General features: G+C 39.6%; 1 protein-coding gene across 2 annotated transcripts in view; it reads right to left on the bottom strand.

The window, feature by feature from the left end:
• The window catches only part of LOC121331048 (CREB-binding protein-like), a 68,496-nt gene extending 53,639 nt beyond the window's left edge, over nt 1-14,857 (bottom strand). The window contains exon 1 of one of the 2 annotated variants that reach the window (XM_041278173.1): nt 14,035-14,857. In XM_041278173.1, coding sequence (XP_041134107.1) covers nt 14,035-14,119 — 85 coding nt within the window. In that variant the 5' untranslated portion in view covers nt 14,120-14,857. The remainder of the gene's footprint in view (nt 1-14,034) is intronic. The other variant, XM_041278172.1, reaches the window with a different exon arrangement.
• Nucleotides 14,858-15,223: the final 366 nt, after the last annotated feature.

Genomic DNA, 15,223 nt, shown 5'->3' with positions numbered 1-15,223 from the left:
TTTACTGCAAGTTATTTTAACAAGAAGGAAGTTCGCTAGTCAGTGTGCTGTTAACAGTAACACGACTGCATACTTATTTTATTACAGTATCTGTACAATTAAATGGAACAGGAAGGAGATATACATTTTAAATCAGCAATGTTTAAGGCAGTCAGTCATTGTCTAGATCTGCATAAAAATTCACAATTCAAATTTCCTCTTGGAGGTATTTAATCACAATGCATACTGTATGTTCTACTTTGTAAAGATAAGTGATTCCACTGAAAACAAGTTAAAAAAAAAAGTTGAAACCAGCTTTGTGTACTAACAGCCTGATTTTCAAGAAGCAAAATAAAAAGTAGGTTGCAAAGGTGGGTAGGGTATCTACAGTATATTTATTTGGATATTACTTAACTTTAGCACTGCTCAGATACAGAAATTAGATGGTCAGACAAAGTATTTTTTACATATCCAAAAAACACACCGCATGTCAGCATTGGTATAAGAATATTGTAACAATATCTAGATTTAAACAGACTTTACACAATCTAGTTCTTTACATTTTACACTTAGATTTCTGGCAGGGAAATGATCGCAGTGCAATACAAATTGTGTTTCAGGCATTAGAGATTTCTGGCTATCTTATTTATCTGCAATCAACAGTAATAATGTACGACAAGTCTTTAGATGTAATCATGTTCCCTTTCAGCCCCCCAATTCTGTGTGCTAAACAATCCTTACCATGTGACCGACTCCCTGCTTCTTTTGTTTTTAACAGCATAATACAATGAGCAGGACAAAAATGCAACCCATTATACTAGTAATAGCTTGGCTACACCCACCATTTTAAAATTTCCTTCAAAAACATGATGCAATATCTAAACCAATTTCATGTCATCAGAATAAAATGCATTCTGTACAACCTCGTTATCCACACAAAAGGAATCTGTGTTAACTGTCTATCGTACTTTTTGAAACTGATGTTTCTGCCCCCAGAAACATATTTGTGCAAATGACTGCTAGTTACATATCAGTGAACTTTCAGAAACCTGAAGCATCACATATGAAAATGTAATCAACTGAATGAAGTCAGCCTCACAGCACAGCTTCTTCAATCTGGTTGTTACCGAGTGTCCTTGCTTGCTTTACAGCTTCCCGGCATTACATTCCAAGAATGTAATGGCTTTAATACACACTATTCCACTGGTGATGCAGGTACCCAAGGGAATGTTTAGGGTTATACTATATAGTGCCAATATTTACAACATTTTCAAATTAATATTTCTCCGACTACAGAATCTGTAAAGCATACCAATTACATGGATGGATTAGTAACAGTACAAAGGGTCAACACAATTGCTCTACAAGAATATGAATTCAGTAATGCAACACTAACAATCTGAAAACTATCAGTTTCCCACTGATTTTTAAGTTTAGTTTAGTTTTAAGGTATGAGGCAATTACAAGGTAGTAGGGGGCATCAATCTCATGGTGGAGCATAGGGCCAATGGGGGAAGAGTAGGGCTGTCAGTAAAGCCTCCAAATAGCAATCGATTAATTGGGCACACAAAAATGAATCGTTCGAAACAGATGATTGTATCACTCTCATACTTTTTCGCTCCACCCCCCCCCCAAAACTTGATTATTTTAATATCGCTGCTGTCAAGTAAAAGCTTGTGTACAACAATTGAATGCGAGGGATAAGTATGCCATGGTAGCGTCACGAGAAAAAACAAAAAAATAAACACAGCATCATTCGCAACAAGCCTAAAAGAAAGTTCAACTTACTACGTGGGTGTTACTAAAATATGTAATCTATATAAACTAGACACGAGTTTATGAAAAACGTATTTTTTTAAATTTTTATTCAGTGAAGCTGCTGCATCACACATTGCATCTTGTTAATACTGTACAACCTAACCACCACTATCTGTGAAGCGCACAATGTTGAAAACCCTGCCTAAAACATCACAATAATAAAAATAATAATAATAATAATAATACATTGATTTACTTACCCCAACATGCACGCCTACTATAGGTCAAGCTGATCGTTACTCCAAAATTGGGTTTAACATCAAAGTTTTTTTTTTTTAATTTAGTCGTCTCCAATTTTTTTTTTACCCGTTTTCTCCCCAATTATTATCTGTATCCTCAGCTCAGTGCTCACAACCCCTGTCGACTAAGGGAACGGAGGCTGGAGCACGCGTCCTCCGAAGAGTGCTCCAGCCAATCTGTCATTTTTCGCACTGCGGATTTGCAGCGAGGCCACCATAGTGCCGGAGGACAACACAGATCTGGAGGCTCCACTTCAGAGCCACAGGCGCCATATTGGCCACAGGGGTCGCTGATGCACGGTGAGCCGTGGATTCCCCTGCTGACCTAAGCCCTCCCTGCCCGGAAAGTACTCGGCCAATTGTGCGCCACCCCCTAGGAACTCCCGGTCACGGTAGGCTGTGACATAGCCTGGACTCGAACCAGCGACCCCCAGGCTATGTGGCAAATCCACGTGCACAGCCTTTGCTGGATGCGCCACTTGGAAGCCCCTATGCTCGTTTTTTGGTTTGTTTTAATGTTCATGTTATTGAATATTGTTAAATATTCATTATATAACAATTCACTTTGAAACTCCAAAGAAGCTCAAACTATATACAGTCAGTGTTCTTTAATGTGCATAATGTATTTATAATACAAGCCTGTCGTCCTGCTCTGGATACAAGGCGGCACTTTTGTTTGTTTACATCAAACACAGAGGGGTGTACATACAAAGCATTTTCAGAACGGATTTGCTGGTAGGACGGGACCAGCAAATCAGATGATAGTTAACACAAGCATTATTCAGTATTTATATCGATGTATATAATGAGGAATGGAAAGTTTTACTTAAGTACTGCTCACATCACAGCAAGATCAACAAGAAGAAATTGCCTTTTGGAGCATCAAGGCCCCTGCAATACAAGACTGGCTGAAAATGTGTGTGGAACTGGTGACCGTCCAGTTGTAATATGGGAAACAGCACGCTGCAGCTCCAATGCTCAGCATTAGTCAAGTCCTAACCTGACAGCATGTACTGAAACACAGACTGCTCTTACAATTACATGTTACCATGTTTGTTCTAATATTTTCGATATTAAATGCAATGCAAGGGCACTGTCATATTTTAGATATTTTCATTAGCACAATCTGAGTGCTAAATTTAGTGAATGGCAGTTTATTTTTCAGGGCATTTTGTACATGTGCAACACACAAACCTTAAGTGTATTTTTATTTTTCACTGTTCTTGTTCTAAATTTCTTGAATGCAGCTGTTCATTTTAAGCATTTATTTATTTATACAACAGTACTCACAGGTTTGGTCACCATCACAACTATTGCATGAAACCAAGGTTACCACATTCTGCTGCTGTTAATACAGCACCTCTCTGCCTAAGCATTTGCATATCGGGGGAGAAGGTTTCAACCGTTATCCCATCACGCCTTTTTACGTACAGCCTATATACATGAGCCCCCAAACACCTGGACACATATTTTTACGGTATCATAACAAAAGGGATATGCTTTTTCTTTTCTGTGCATATGTATCGCCTTCTAGTATGACAGTGACAAAAACAGACAATGACAATACCTGAAAATAATCTTATTTTTTAATAAAGTATTATATATAGTATACAGTACCGTGAAAGTATTTGCCCCATCTGATTTTCTGCATTTTTGCATATTTTAGACATTGAATGTTATCAGATCTTCATCCAAAATCTAATATTAGATAAAAGGGACCCTGAGTGAACAAATAGCACAAATATTGATACTTATTTCATTTATTTATTAAAGTTATGCTTTATGTTATGTTTGCCCCTGTGTGAAAAAGTAATCGACCCCTTAGACTCAATAACTGGTTACGCCACCTTTAGCAGCAATAACTGCAACCAAACACTTCCTGTCGTTATTGATCAGTCTCTCACAGCACTGTGGAGGAATTTTGGCCACTCCTTCATGCAGAACTGCTTCAACTCAGTGACATTTGTGGGTTTTCTAGCATAAACTGCTCATTTCAGGTCCTGCCACAACATCTCAATGGGGTTTAGGTCTGGACTTTGACTAGGCCATTCCAAAACTTAATTTATTGTTCTTCAACCATTCTGATGTAGACTTGCTTGTGTTTTGGATCACTGTCTTGCTGCATGAGCGCTCCAGCAGCGCTTCAGCTTCAGCTCCAGCTCACGGACGGATGGCCTGACATTCTCCGATACAGAGCTGAATTCATGGTTCCTTCAAATGACGGCTAGTCGTCCAGGTCCTGATGCAGAAAAGCATGACACTACCACCAACATGCTTGACTGTTGGTATGGGGCTCTTACTGTGGAATGCAGTGTTTGGTTTTCGCCAGACATGACAGGGCCCATGTTGGCCAAAAAGTTCCACTTTTGACTCATCTGTCCATACAACATTGTTCCAGAACTCTTGAGGATCATCCAGGTGTTTTTTGGCAAACTTGAGATGAGCATTCATGTTCTTAGTGAACAGTGGTTTCCGCCTTGCTACTCTGCCATGAATCCAATTTTTGCCCAGTGTCTTTCTGATGGAGTCATGAACACTGACCTTAGCAGAGGCGAAAGGCCTGCAGATCCCTGGATGTTGTTTTAGGGTTCTTTGTGACTTCCTAGACGATTTAACGCCTTGCTCTAGGAGAGACTGGCCACTCCTGGGAAGATTCACTACTGTCCCAAACTTTCTCCATTTGGACAATATGGCTCTGACTGTGGTTCGGTGGAGCCCCATAGCCTTAGAAATGTCTTTGTAACCCTTTCCAGACTGATATGCATCAAAAACTATTTTTCCCCCAGAGGTCTTCAGGAATTTCTATTGATCATGGCATGATGTACTTCTAGAACCCGTGTGCTGACAACTTCACTCTGATGGCAAGGGCCAAAGTTAGTCAGATCTATATTGGGCAGGGCTGGCCCAAATCAGGCCTGATTGTTAACCAACAGCTGACCCTATTTATCCTTTTAATTGGGTTGAGTTAACTAGGGGAGCAATAACTTTTTTCACACCTGAAGACTGCATGTTTGATTACCTTGCACACCAAACAAATGAAAGCACCACCAAATTTTGGTGTCATTTTTTTTCTCTCAGACAACCTCTATATACTACTACAACCCACAAAAAGATCTGAACAAATTCAATGTGAAAAATGTGCAAAAACGCAGAAAATCAGACAGGGAGCAAATACCTTTTCACGGCACTGTATATACTATAAGGCAGTGGACTGCACCTTATAGTATATACGGAATGTATACTGATTGAGCTGCCTAATTCTGCTGTCTCCTTTAATTAAGGCTGCATTCACACTGGGTCTGTTTCAAATGGACTCAGTCTGGTTCGTTTAGTTTGAAACAATGTGTTTGTTTGCTGTTCACACTTATCTTTGTTTACTCATGTGAGGGTTTTTTGTCCTTTTCCATTTTCAGGACTGAGTCCGTTTGTTCATGTGAGGTTGAGACCCTCACTGTAATACTGAGCTGCCTGTTATTGTTTATTATTGTTACTCTACTGGCAATAGAGCTGTGGTTTTATTATGTATCGCGCATGCTGTTTATCAAGTGTATTTGATATATGACGGTGTATTGCTGTATTTAGATTAGGGTGCTTCCCTTAATGAAGTTGCTGTGGCGATACTTGTGGAACAAGTTTGTTATAGTCATGTGTTCGGTTATCTTCCAGTGGAAGGAGTAATGCTAATTTTCAGTCTTTACTGGTAATAGTTAAGGATTAAAGAACAATAATGACAACAACAACAAGAAGCAAGCAATAAAATACAACTATCTTGTTTGTGAAGACATTATTGATGTAGGTTAAATAAATATGTATTGAGAAGAAACATGTTTAACGTGAAATAAATGAATGTTTTATTGTAAAAGCATGAATGTTTATTTTTGTATAAAATCATTCCAGGGGAAAAAATGTTTACTGAATAATTAATCCTGTTTGGAGTAGGCGGGGCTGGGGATTATAAAATACTGCGTCTTTCTTTAGAGGAGAGCATTATTAGGTCAGTTGTGATCTTGTCTGACTAATGTCAGTCAGTGCATGTACAACCTGCTAGTCAACTGCAATTTGTGTGCAGTATCCAGTGCCAAAATAAATATTTATACCTGCACACTGGCAAGTGAATGTTTCGTGCATTCTAAAAACTCTTTCCTGAGAGAATAATGCGATTGTGGGTAGTTGCAGTTTTCACGTGAACTCGGTTCATTTATATGGTGTGTGAACCAGATGTTTACAATATCTGCAAGGTGAAAGACTGCAACTATTGATGTATTGTTCTGGTTTTTAATATAGCATATTTTAGATTATTACATATTGCTGTAGAAGCAAGCAATGGGGCAGAACTTCACTAATTTAATTAATGACTGAATGCCTACAGTAGAGAATAATGCAATTTAAGCAATTCTGTACAGTTCTCCTATTGTAAGTAATTTAAGAAAAGACAATATATTTCACTACTATGTGAGTTTTGTCCAGTGCAGAGTGGATTTTGTCATCTGACCAAATTTCTGTCAGACCTTCAGTTTACCTCTGTCCAGATTTCCACAATGAAAAACTGGGACTTTTTTTTTTTTCAATTCACCAACTCTGAAGCCATTAAAATAACAGTATATAACAAACACAATAACAGTTAAAAAATTAAACATAGGGTGAATTTATTGCAGATCATAACTCAATATTTTCTTTATTATTATACTGTCAGTCAACACATGTTAAATGTACAAAAAGCCAGACAAAAAAAAAAAAAAATCAGGAAATACCATTTAAATAGATATTATACACAATCAGAATGACTTACACAAATAATCCATATAATTGTTTATTTTACTTTTGAATGGCACTAAATCAGCCTCATATTACTCTGATGCAGTTTTGTACTTGATACAAAAATAAAAATACAATAGCAAAATCGGGATGATTAACAATTTTACTGTTTCCGACCTGCACAACGAATTAAGGCTGAAACTGTGACAATTCCATTTTTCACGATGTCAGGTAACCCTAATGTAGTTCTCAAATACATTTTAGTTTCTTTTTTTTGCTCAACATGCTGTTTCCCCAGAAAGTTAACTAAACTACCAGCACAATCTTTATTTCCGAGTCAGGTTACCTTGTATAGTATGTTTCCTATGTGCAAAAGGACCGAGTTCAGCAGTTGTTCACCTTTACGTTTTGCAAGCAAACCTGACTGTGTGTTTGTCAAACGGGCCAAGACCACCTCTTTAGGTGGACTCAATACGGTTTGTTTTCCAGGCGGACCCAAAGCCTCTAGAAACTGACCCAGTGTGAACACAACCTAAAAAGTGCATTTAAAATATAAACGCAACATGTAAAGTGTTAGTGAGCATTTCTCCTTTGACAAGATAATCCAGCCATCTGACAGGTGTGGCATATCAAGAAGCTGATTAAACAGCATGATCATTACACAGGTGCACCTTGTGCTGAGGACAATAAAAGGCCACTCTAAAATGTGCAGTTTTGTCACACAACACAATGCCACAGATGTCTCAAGTTTTGAGGGAGCGTACAACTGGCATGCTGACTGCAGTAATGTCCACCAGAGCTGCTGCCAGAGAATTGAATGTTCACTTCTCTAGCATAAGCCGCCTCCAACGTCATTTTAGAGAATTTGGCAGTACGTCCAACCGGCCTCACAACTGTAGACCACGTGTAACCACGCCAGCCCAGGACCTCCACATCCGGCTTCTTCACCTGCGGAATCGTCTGAGACCAGCCACTTGGACAGCTGATGAAACTGTGGGTTTGCACAACCGAAGAATTTCTGCACAAACTGTCAAACCGTCTCAAGGAAGCTCATCTGCGTGCTCGTCGTCCTCATCAGGGTCTTAACCTGACTGCAGTTCGGCGTTGTAACCAACTTTAGTGGGCAAATGCTCACCTTCAATGGCCACTGACACGCTGGAGAAATGTGCTCTTCACAGATGAATCCCGGTTTCAACTGTACCAGGCAGATGGCAGACAGAGTGTATGGCGTCATGTGGTTGAGCAGTTTGCTGATGTCAACGTTGTGAACAGAGTGCCCCATGGTGGCGGTGGGGTTATGGTATGGGCAGGCATAAGCTACGGACAACTAACAGTTGCATTTTATCTATGGCAATTTGAATGCACAAAGATACCGTGCCAAGATCCTGAGGCCCACTGTCGTGCCATTCATCCACCACCATCATCTTATGTTTCAGCATGATAATACACAGCCCCATGTCGCAAGGATGTGTACACAATTCTTGGAAGCTGAAAATGTCCCAGTTCTTCCATGGCCTGCATACTCATCAGACGTCACCCATTGAGCATGTTTGGGATGCTCTGGATCGATGTGTACGACAGCGTGTTCCAGTTCCCGCCAATATCCAGCAACTTTGCACAGCCATTGAAGAGAAGCGGGACAACATTCCACAGGCCACAATCAACAACCTGATCAACTCTATGCAAAGGAGATATGTCATGCTGCATAAGGCAAATGGTGGTCACACCAGATACTGACTGGTTTTCTGATCCAGGTTTTCTGAATATAGATATGCATCTGTTGGTCACAGATACCTTTTTTTTTTTTTTTTTTTTTTAAAAAAAAAAGGTAGGGGCATGGCTCAGAAAAAAGCTTTTGACATTTGACATTTTCAGCTTCCAGGCGGCGGATGAATGGCACGACAATGGGCCTCAGAATCTTGTCACCGTATCTCTGTGCATTCAAATTGCCATCGATAAAATGCAATTGTGTTCGTTGTCCATAGCTTATGCCTGCCGATACCATAACCCCACCGCCACCACGGGGCACTCTGTTCACAACGTTGAGATCAGCAAGCCGCTCACCCACACAAAGCCATACACGCTGTCTGCCATCTGCCCGGTACAGTTGAAACCGGAATTCATCCGTGAAGAGCACACTTCTCCAGCGTGCCAGTGGCCACCGAAGGTGAGCATTTGCCCACTGAAGTCAGTTACGACGCCGACCTGCAGTCAGGTCAAGACCCTGGTGAGGACGACGAGCACGCAAATGAGCTTCCCTGAGACTGTTTCTGACAGTTTGTGCAGAAATTCTTTGGTTGTGCAAACCCACAGTTCCATCAGCTGTCTGGGTCTCAGACGATCCCACAGATGAAGAAGCCGGATGTAGATAAGTCCTGGGCTGGTGTGGTTACACGTGGTCTGCGGTTGCAAGGCCAGTTGGACGTACTGCCAAATTCTCTAAAATGACGTTGGAGGCGGCTTATGGTACAGAAATGAACATTCAGTTCTCTGGCAGCAGCTCTGGTGGACATTCCTGCAGTCAGCATGCCAACTGCACGCTCCCTCAAAACTTGAGACATCTGTGGCATTGTGTTGTGACACAAAACTGCACATTTTAGAGTGGCCTTTTATTGTCCCCAGCACAAGGTGCACCTGTGTAATGATAATGCTGTTCAAACTGCTTCTTGATATGCCACATCTGTCAGCTGGATGGATTATCTTGGCAAAGGAGAAATGCTCACTAACAGGGATGTAAACAAATTTGTTGTGTCAATACCTGAGTTTCATGTATTTAAATGAGGATTTTTTTCCACACTTACCTACACACCACACTCTGCCTTGTTAAGGGGGGGGGGGGGGGGGGGGGGGGGGGGGGGGGGGAATATATGTATTAAAATTACACAACTGAAAAGATCATAATTGGTTAGTCTCCACCCCCGAGTTAATACTTGGTGCAAGCACCTTTGGCAGCAATTACAGCTGCAAATCTATTGGGATAGGTTTCTACCAACTTTGCACACACAGATTTGGCAACATCTGACCATTCTTCTTTACAAAACTGTTCAAGCTCTGTCAAGTTTCTTGGAGAGCGTTGATGGATAGCAATCTTCAAGTCATGCCACACATTTTCAATTAAATTTAGGTCAGGGCTCTGACCGGGCCACTCAAGGACATTTAACTTTTTGTTCCTAAGCCACTCCAGTGTAGCTTTGGCTGTGTGCTTTGGGTCGTTGTCATGCTGAAAGGTGAACTTCAGTCCCTTCAGTGAACTTTCAGCTTTCTTGTAGAGGGCAGCAGGTTTTCCTCAAGGACTTCTCTGTACTTTGCTCCATTCATTTTCCCTTCTATCCTGACAAGTGCCCCAGTCCCTGCTGATGAGAAACATCCCCATAACATGAAGCTACCACCACCACGCTTCACAGTAGGGATGGTGTTCTTTGGGTGATGCGCTGTGTTAGGTCTGTGCCAAACATAACGCTTTGCATTTAGGACAAAAAGTTCCATTTTAGTTTCGTCAGACCACAAAACATTTGGCCACATATGGCATATGGCTAGAGGTTTTTTTTTTTTGCATTCTTCAAACAGGATTCAAGGTGGGCTTTCTTGAGTAATAGCTTCCTTCTTGCCACCCTACCATACAAGCCAGATTTGTGGAGTACTTGGGATATTGCTGTCACATGCACACTTTGACCAGTCTTGGTGATAAAAGCCTGTATCTCTTGCAAAGTTGCCATTGGCCTCTTGGCAGCCTCTCTGATCAGTCTCCTTCTTGCTCGGTCATCCTGTTTGGAGTGACGGTCTGATCTAGGCAGGGTCTTGGTGGTGCCATACACCTTCCACTTCTTAATAATCATCTTGACCGTGCTCCAAGGGATATTCAAGGCCTTTGATATTTTTTTTATACCCATCCCCTGATCTGTGCCTTTCAACAACTTCGTCCCGGAGTTCTTTTGAAGGTGTCTTGGTGCTCATGGTTAGGGCTAGGAGTTTGTCACGGAAAATTTGGACGTAAACCACAGAGCAGTCATGGTCAATGCGTTCAAAATCACAGAGAAAATGAAAGCGAGAGAATAAAGTCACGGAGATTTAAAAAAAAAAAAAAAATCTAATAAAAGCTATCTAAAAGAAGCACGAGACAAAAAAATTGGTGCATTTACAGGTTCAGCAAAGAAGTACGAGACAAAAAAATTGCAGCTTTTTTATTTACTCTGCAACGGTGACTACTAACAGTGGCATTTATAAGCACTGAACTAAGCAGAGGAAAGGGTAAGAGACAGCAAGCATAACACACCTGGTCCCAGAAATACACACGAGGATCACACAAAGAGGGCGTAGGGCTGACAAGAGACATGTATGAGTTTTAATTGTATGTGTAAATTAAGTGCAACCGTACAGCAATTACCGTACAGCAATTAAAACACAAGTGGAAGAATATTTTCAATTAAAGAGAGGAAACTGTTCAATGTATGCTGGCAGTTAGTATAGTACACACACTGAATTTATGAACTGTTAACATAACTTTCAAGTAGTATTTAATCAAAGAGCTTAGTCTAATTTAGAATTTTTTTCTTCTCAAAAATTAAAAAAAAAGACAGCAAGTACAGTGTTGGAGCTACTTCAAAATATGTAATTATTTATTCGAATTAATAAACAAATGCATTTTTTTTTTAATTTTTTTTTAAATGTGAAATTTAATGTTAATGAGAAACACTTTCCAATAAAATCACATACAGATTGAACACAATTTATTAACATCCCCGCAAGTCACTTACATACATCAGCAAAAGTCACGGAATCCATGACACCCGCAACCACCGTAACTAAATCCCAGCACTACGCATGGTTGAGTCTTTGCTTTGAAATGCACTATCCAGCAGAGGGAACCTACAGGAACTGCTGAATTTATCCTGAAATCATGTGAATCACTACAATTTAACACAGATGGAGGCCACTTGGTGTGTGATTTTGCAGGCGACTGGTTACACACCGAGTTAATTTAGGATTGCTATTAAATTATAATTTTCTACAAATTTCAGGAATATTTTCTTTCACTTGGAAGTTGTGGGGTAGGAGGTGTAGATAAATGAAATATATCTTCAAGTTTTTCACTGTGGAAATCTGTACAATGGGAGAAATTGAAGCTCTCACAGAAATTTGGTCAGACACCAAAATCCAAGCCGAAAAGGACAAAATACATAAAAATGGTAATTTTTTTTTTTTTTCATAAAATTACTTTGATGTGGACAGTTGGAGGACCATAGAGAATTGTGTAAATTGCATTATTCTCCCAGCGCTTTCTTCCACAGCAATATGCAAGAATCCAAAACATGCTATATTAAAAAACGGAGCAATACATCAATAGCTGCCATCTTTCAATATATCTTGCTGTATATTGTAAACATCCACGTTCATACACCACATAAACCAACTGAGTTCACTTGAAAACTGCATTGTGAACATAAACAGACTGGATCCCTGTGCTCGCAGATAAGTGTGAACAGCAAGCATGTTCATACACTGCTTCAAGACCCTGTGTGAATGCAGCCTAAATATACCAGTTTACAAACAATGAAAATTCCAGCAATGCTGGATTTTGAATTAAAAGTCATGGTCATTAGCTGTACAATACAGCAACTGAAGAATATTTCTAATGACAGAGGCAAGTAAACCCATGAGTACTTATTTCACTTAGCTTAACAGCAAGAAGAAACAATTTCAGAAAAAAAAAAAAAAAAACCCTTGGTGCCATTTTATCTGCAGCTTTCATACATGCGTCATGCAAAAAGGTACATTATAAAAACTGGATGAAACTAGTAGAAGTATTTAACTACAGGTATATTAGTGGTACCATCAGTAATATTATTTTTGATAATTTTCTACTGTTAAACAAAGTTTGCTACTTTTCCATAACTAAATATCCATAGACATTTTATAGTAAATTCACGTATGTAGCCCAAAGTACAGAGATTATAATAAACCCATTAATAAACAAGTTACTGAATACAAATAATGGCGTTAGAACAATTCAAACATTCATAACTTTTTTTTTTTCATTTTATATGTATTAGTGGAGGGAGCACAGTAAACAATACTAACAAGAAAACGTGTTTCTATGTATACGAATTAAAACACAAACGACAACAGTTTGTCCGATTCTATACAACAACATTGTCAAACACCGTGAATGAGTTTTTTTGTTTTGCTACTTTATGTAGCAATCTCTTGTTAACTTGCATTGCATTATTTAGAACTGAGTTTTAAACACCGCGCAAACAATACTTTAAGTACTAAGTTGCTTAAGTCCTTAACCTCGATTTGCATAAGTCCACATCAATGTTTCTCTATTGAAATTAAACAGCAGGTACTATGATCCGCATTGTCTGGCAAAAAAAAAAAGTAACCTCAAAAATAGTATATTTGTCAGCATGTGTTCCACATGGCACATCAACTGTTTATTTTTCAAAATCACGACTGCGAAAGTTCTGTTCATTCGCGCTACTGTACACCATAGTCTACCCCCCCCCCCCCCCCGGTGTCCATCTACTAACTTTTTACAGGAAAATAATATCCTGTGTAGGTCTACCAGATGACAATATTTTTGCAAACCATCATTATTTGCAAAATTTAAAGCATCATTTAGATCATGATTTCGAGAAATCCAGTATCACATTCCGATAGACTCCGTACTATTTCTAATATGGTTAACTTAGTGTAAATAACGTTTGAGCACAACAGTAAATTCAATTTGTTACATTGTAGGTTTCTAACTTGAATGAAGGTGGGACTACAACGCGTTAGTTTAATCTGAGCGCTGTCAAATGCCGCCAGTCTGTAGACGTATTCACAAGCAGACACCAGAAAGGCCTGTTTCTGCAGACCCGAAGAGCTGATTGATCAATTCACCTCGTTATTATTACTACATAATACGAATGCGTACATTATATTTCTTACCTGTGATGTGTTTATGTAGGCTAAACTTCCAAGTTGCATTTCTCCACACGTGTAGTTGCATTTTGTTAACTTACCATACACCCATGAAACCTATCAATTGCACATTTTCTTTACACTGCACACGGCTCCATTTAATAAAATGCACATTTGACTGACAGCTACGGTACTGTATTACTTTACTGAAACAAATAACAAACAAATGGTTGTAAATCTTATATAGGATACCACTTGAATACATTAGGTAGCACAAACAATGTAAAAATATCACACTCAGAAAATAAAAAGTAGGTAGAGATTCAAACGCCCTTACCTGTACTGTCAGAGGCAGAAAGAGCAGGCGAGTTCAGTTTCGGACGCTTCGGGTTAGGCGGACCGTCCAGTAAGTTTTCAGCCATTATGAATGCTTGCGAGTTTTTTGTTTTACTTTTTCAACAAAAAACACAGAGGAATATAAATCTCACCCCCATAAAAAATAATAATCGTGCCGTTGACTTCGACTATCACCAGCAGTAGATTTAACAAACAAAAATCTCAAAAAGGTAGCAACAGCGCCCCGCCTCGCCATTCACCCCATGATAACCCAACACCCGACCCCCACATTATTATCAGAAAAATAACACCGATGAAAGATCATTAAACAAAATGTTTCGAAAACAAAAAAAATGAAAAAAGAATCCCTTTTGAAATATTTTCAGCTGTTTTTTTTTTTTTTCCAAATAGCTAAATCTGCATATCTGTATTCGTTTTCAGGCGTCAAATTAATTGTTTCAAAATCATTTTTTGCCCAGTTAAAAAATTGTATCGAGAGAAAAATATTGTATTTGTCGATCTAGTTCCTTCCCGCTGTCCCTCCGCCGGCGGCTCCAGGTAAACAATACTGCCAGCAGCGAAGATACGGAGACAAGCGGCGCTTTCTGAAGGGGTAATCGGGTATTTCTTACCTATTTACATTGCCCCAATCCCCGTTTTTTCGCACGAAATCCCTTCGAAATAATTTAATCTTTCAATTTTTGGCAGAATGGACCTGTTTAAACCAACTTCGGGCGCTGCGATTTTCAATACAAATGAGTGCTCCCCCTGAAATCCTGACTCCAAGCCTCGACAAGATGGCGGCTGTTGATTCCTTCGATACAAAAAAAGTTTTTTTTTCTTTTTCCAGATAGACCAGGAGGGGGAGGGGTCGCCTAATCACGCCCTTACGTAACCCTAGTAACGTTGCGCCGTGCGTGACACGAAAATAGTCGAAGAAACCCCTAGAGTCCGGAAGTTTACGAAATTGAACAAGTGTCCTTAACTTTGAAACATCTCTGAAGAAGGTATACACTCCTCTGCGCCGTGATTATAAGAATTAGAGCCCCATCACGTGGTCTCTTTACTGAAAAGACGTTAGAGTAACAATGAACACAACATTAAAATCTCTTCATCAAGTACATTAAGACATCATCTGGGTACAGCCTGGGTGAGATAGGGCTACCCACATCCCGAATACGTTCAGTGCT

Source organism: Polyodon spathula, chromosome 18, assembly GCF_017654505.1.
Source record: "Polyodon spathula isolate WHYD16114869_AA chromosome 18, ASM1765450v1, whole genome shotgun sequence".
Lineage (NCBI taxonomy): Eukaryota > Metazoa > Chordata > Actinopteri > Acipenseriformes > Polyodontidae > Polyodon > Polyodon spathula.
Note: the sequence above shows the minus strand (reverse complement) of the source record. Positions and strands in the feature narration are given on the sequence as shown.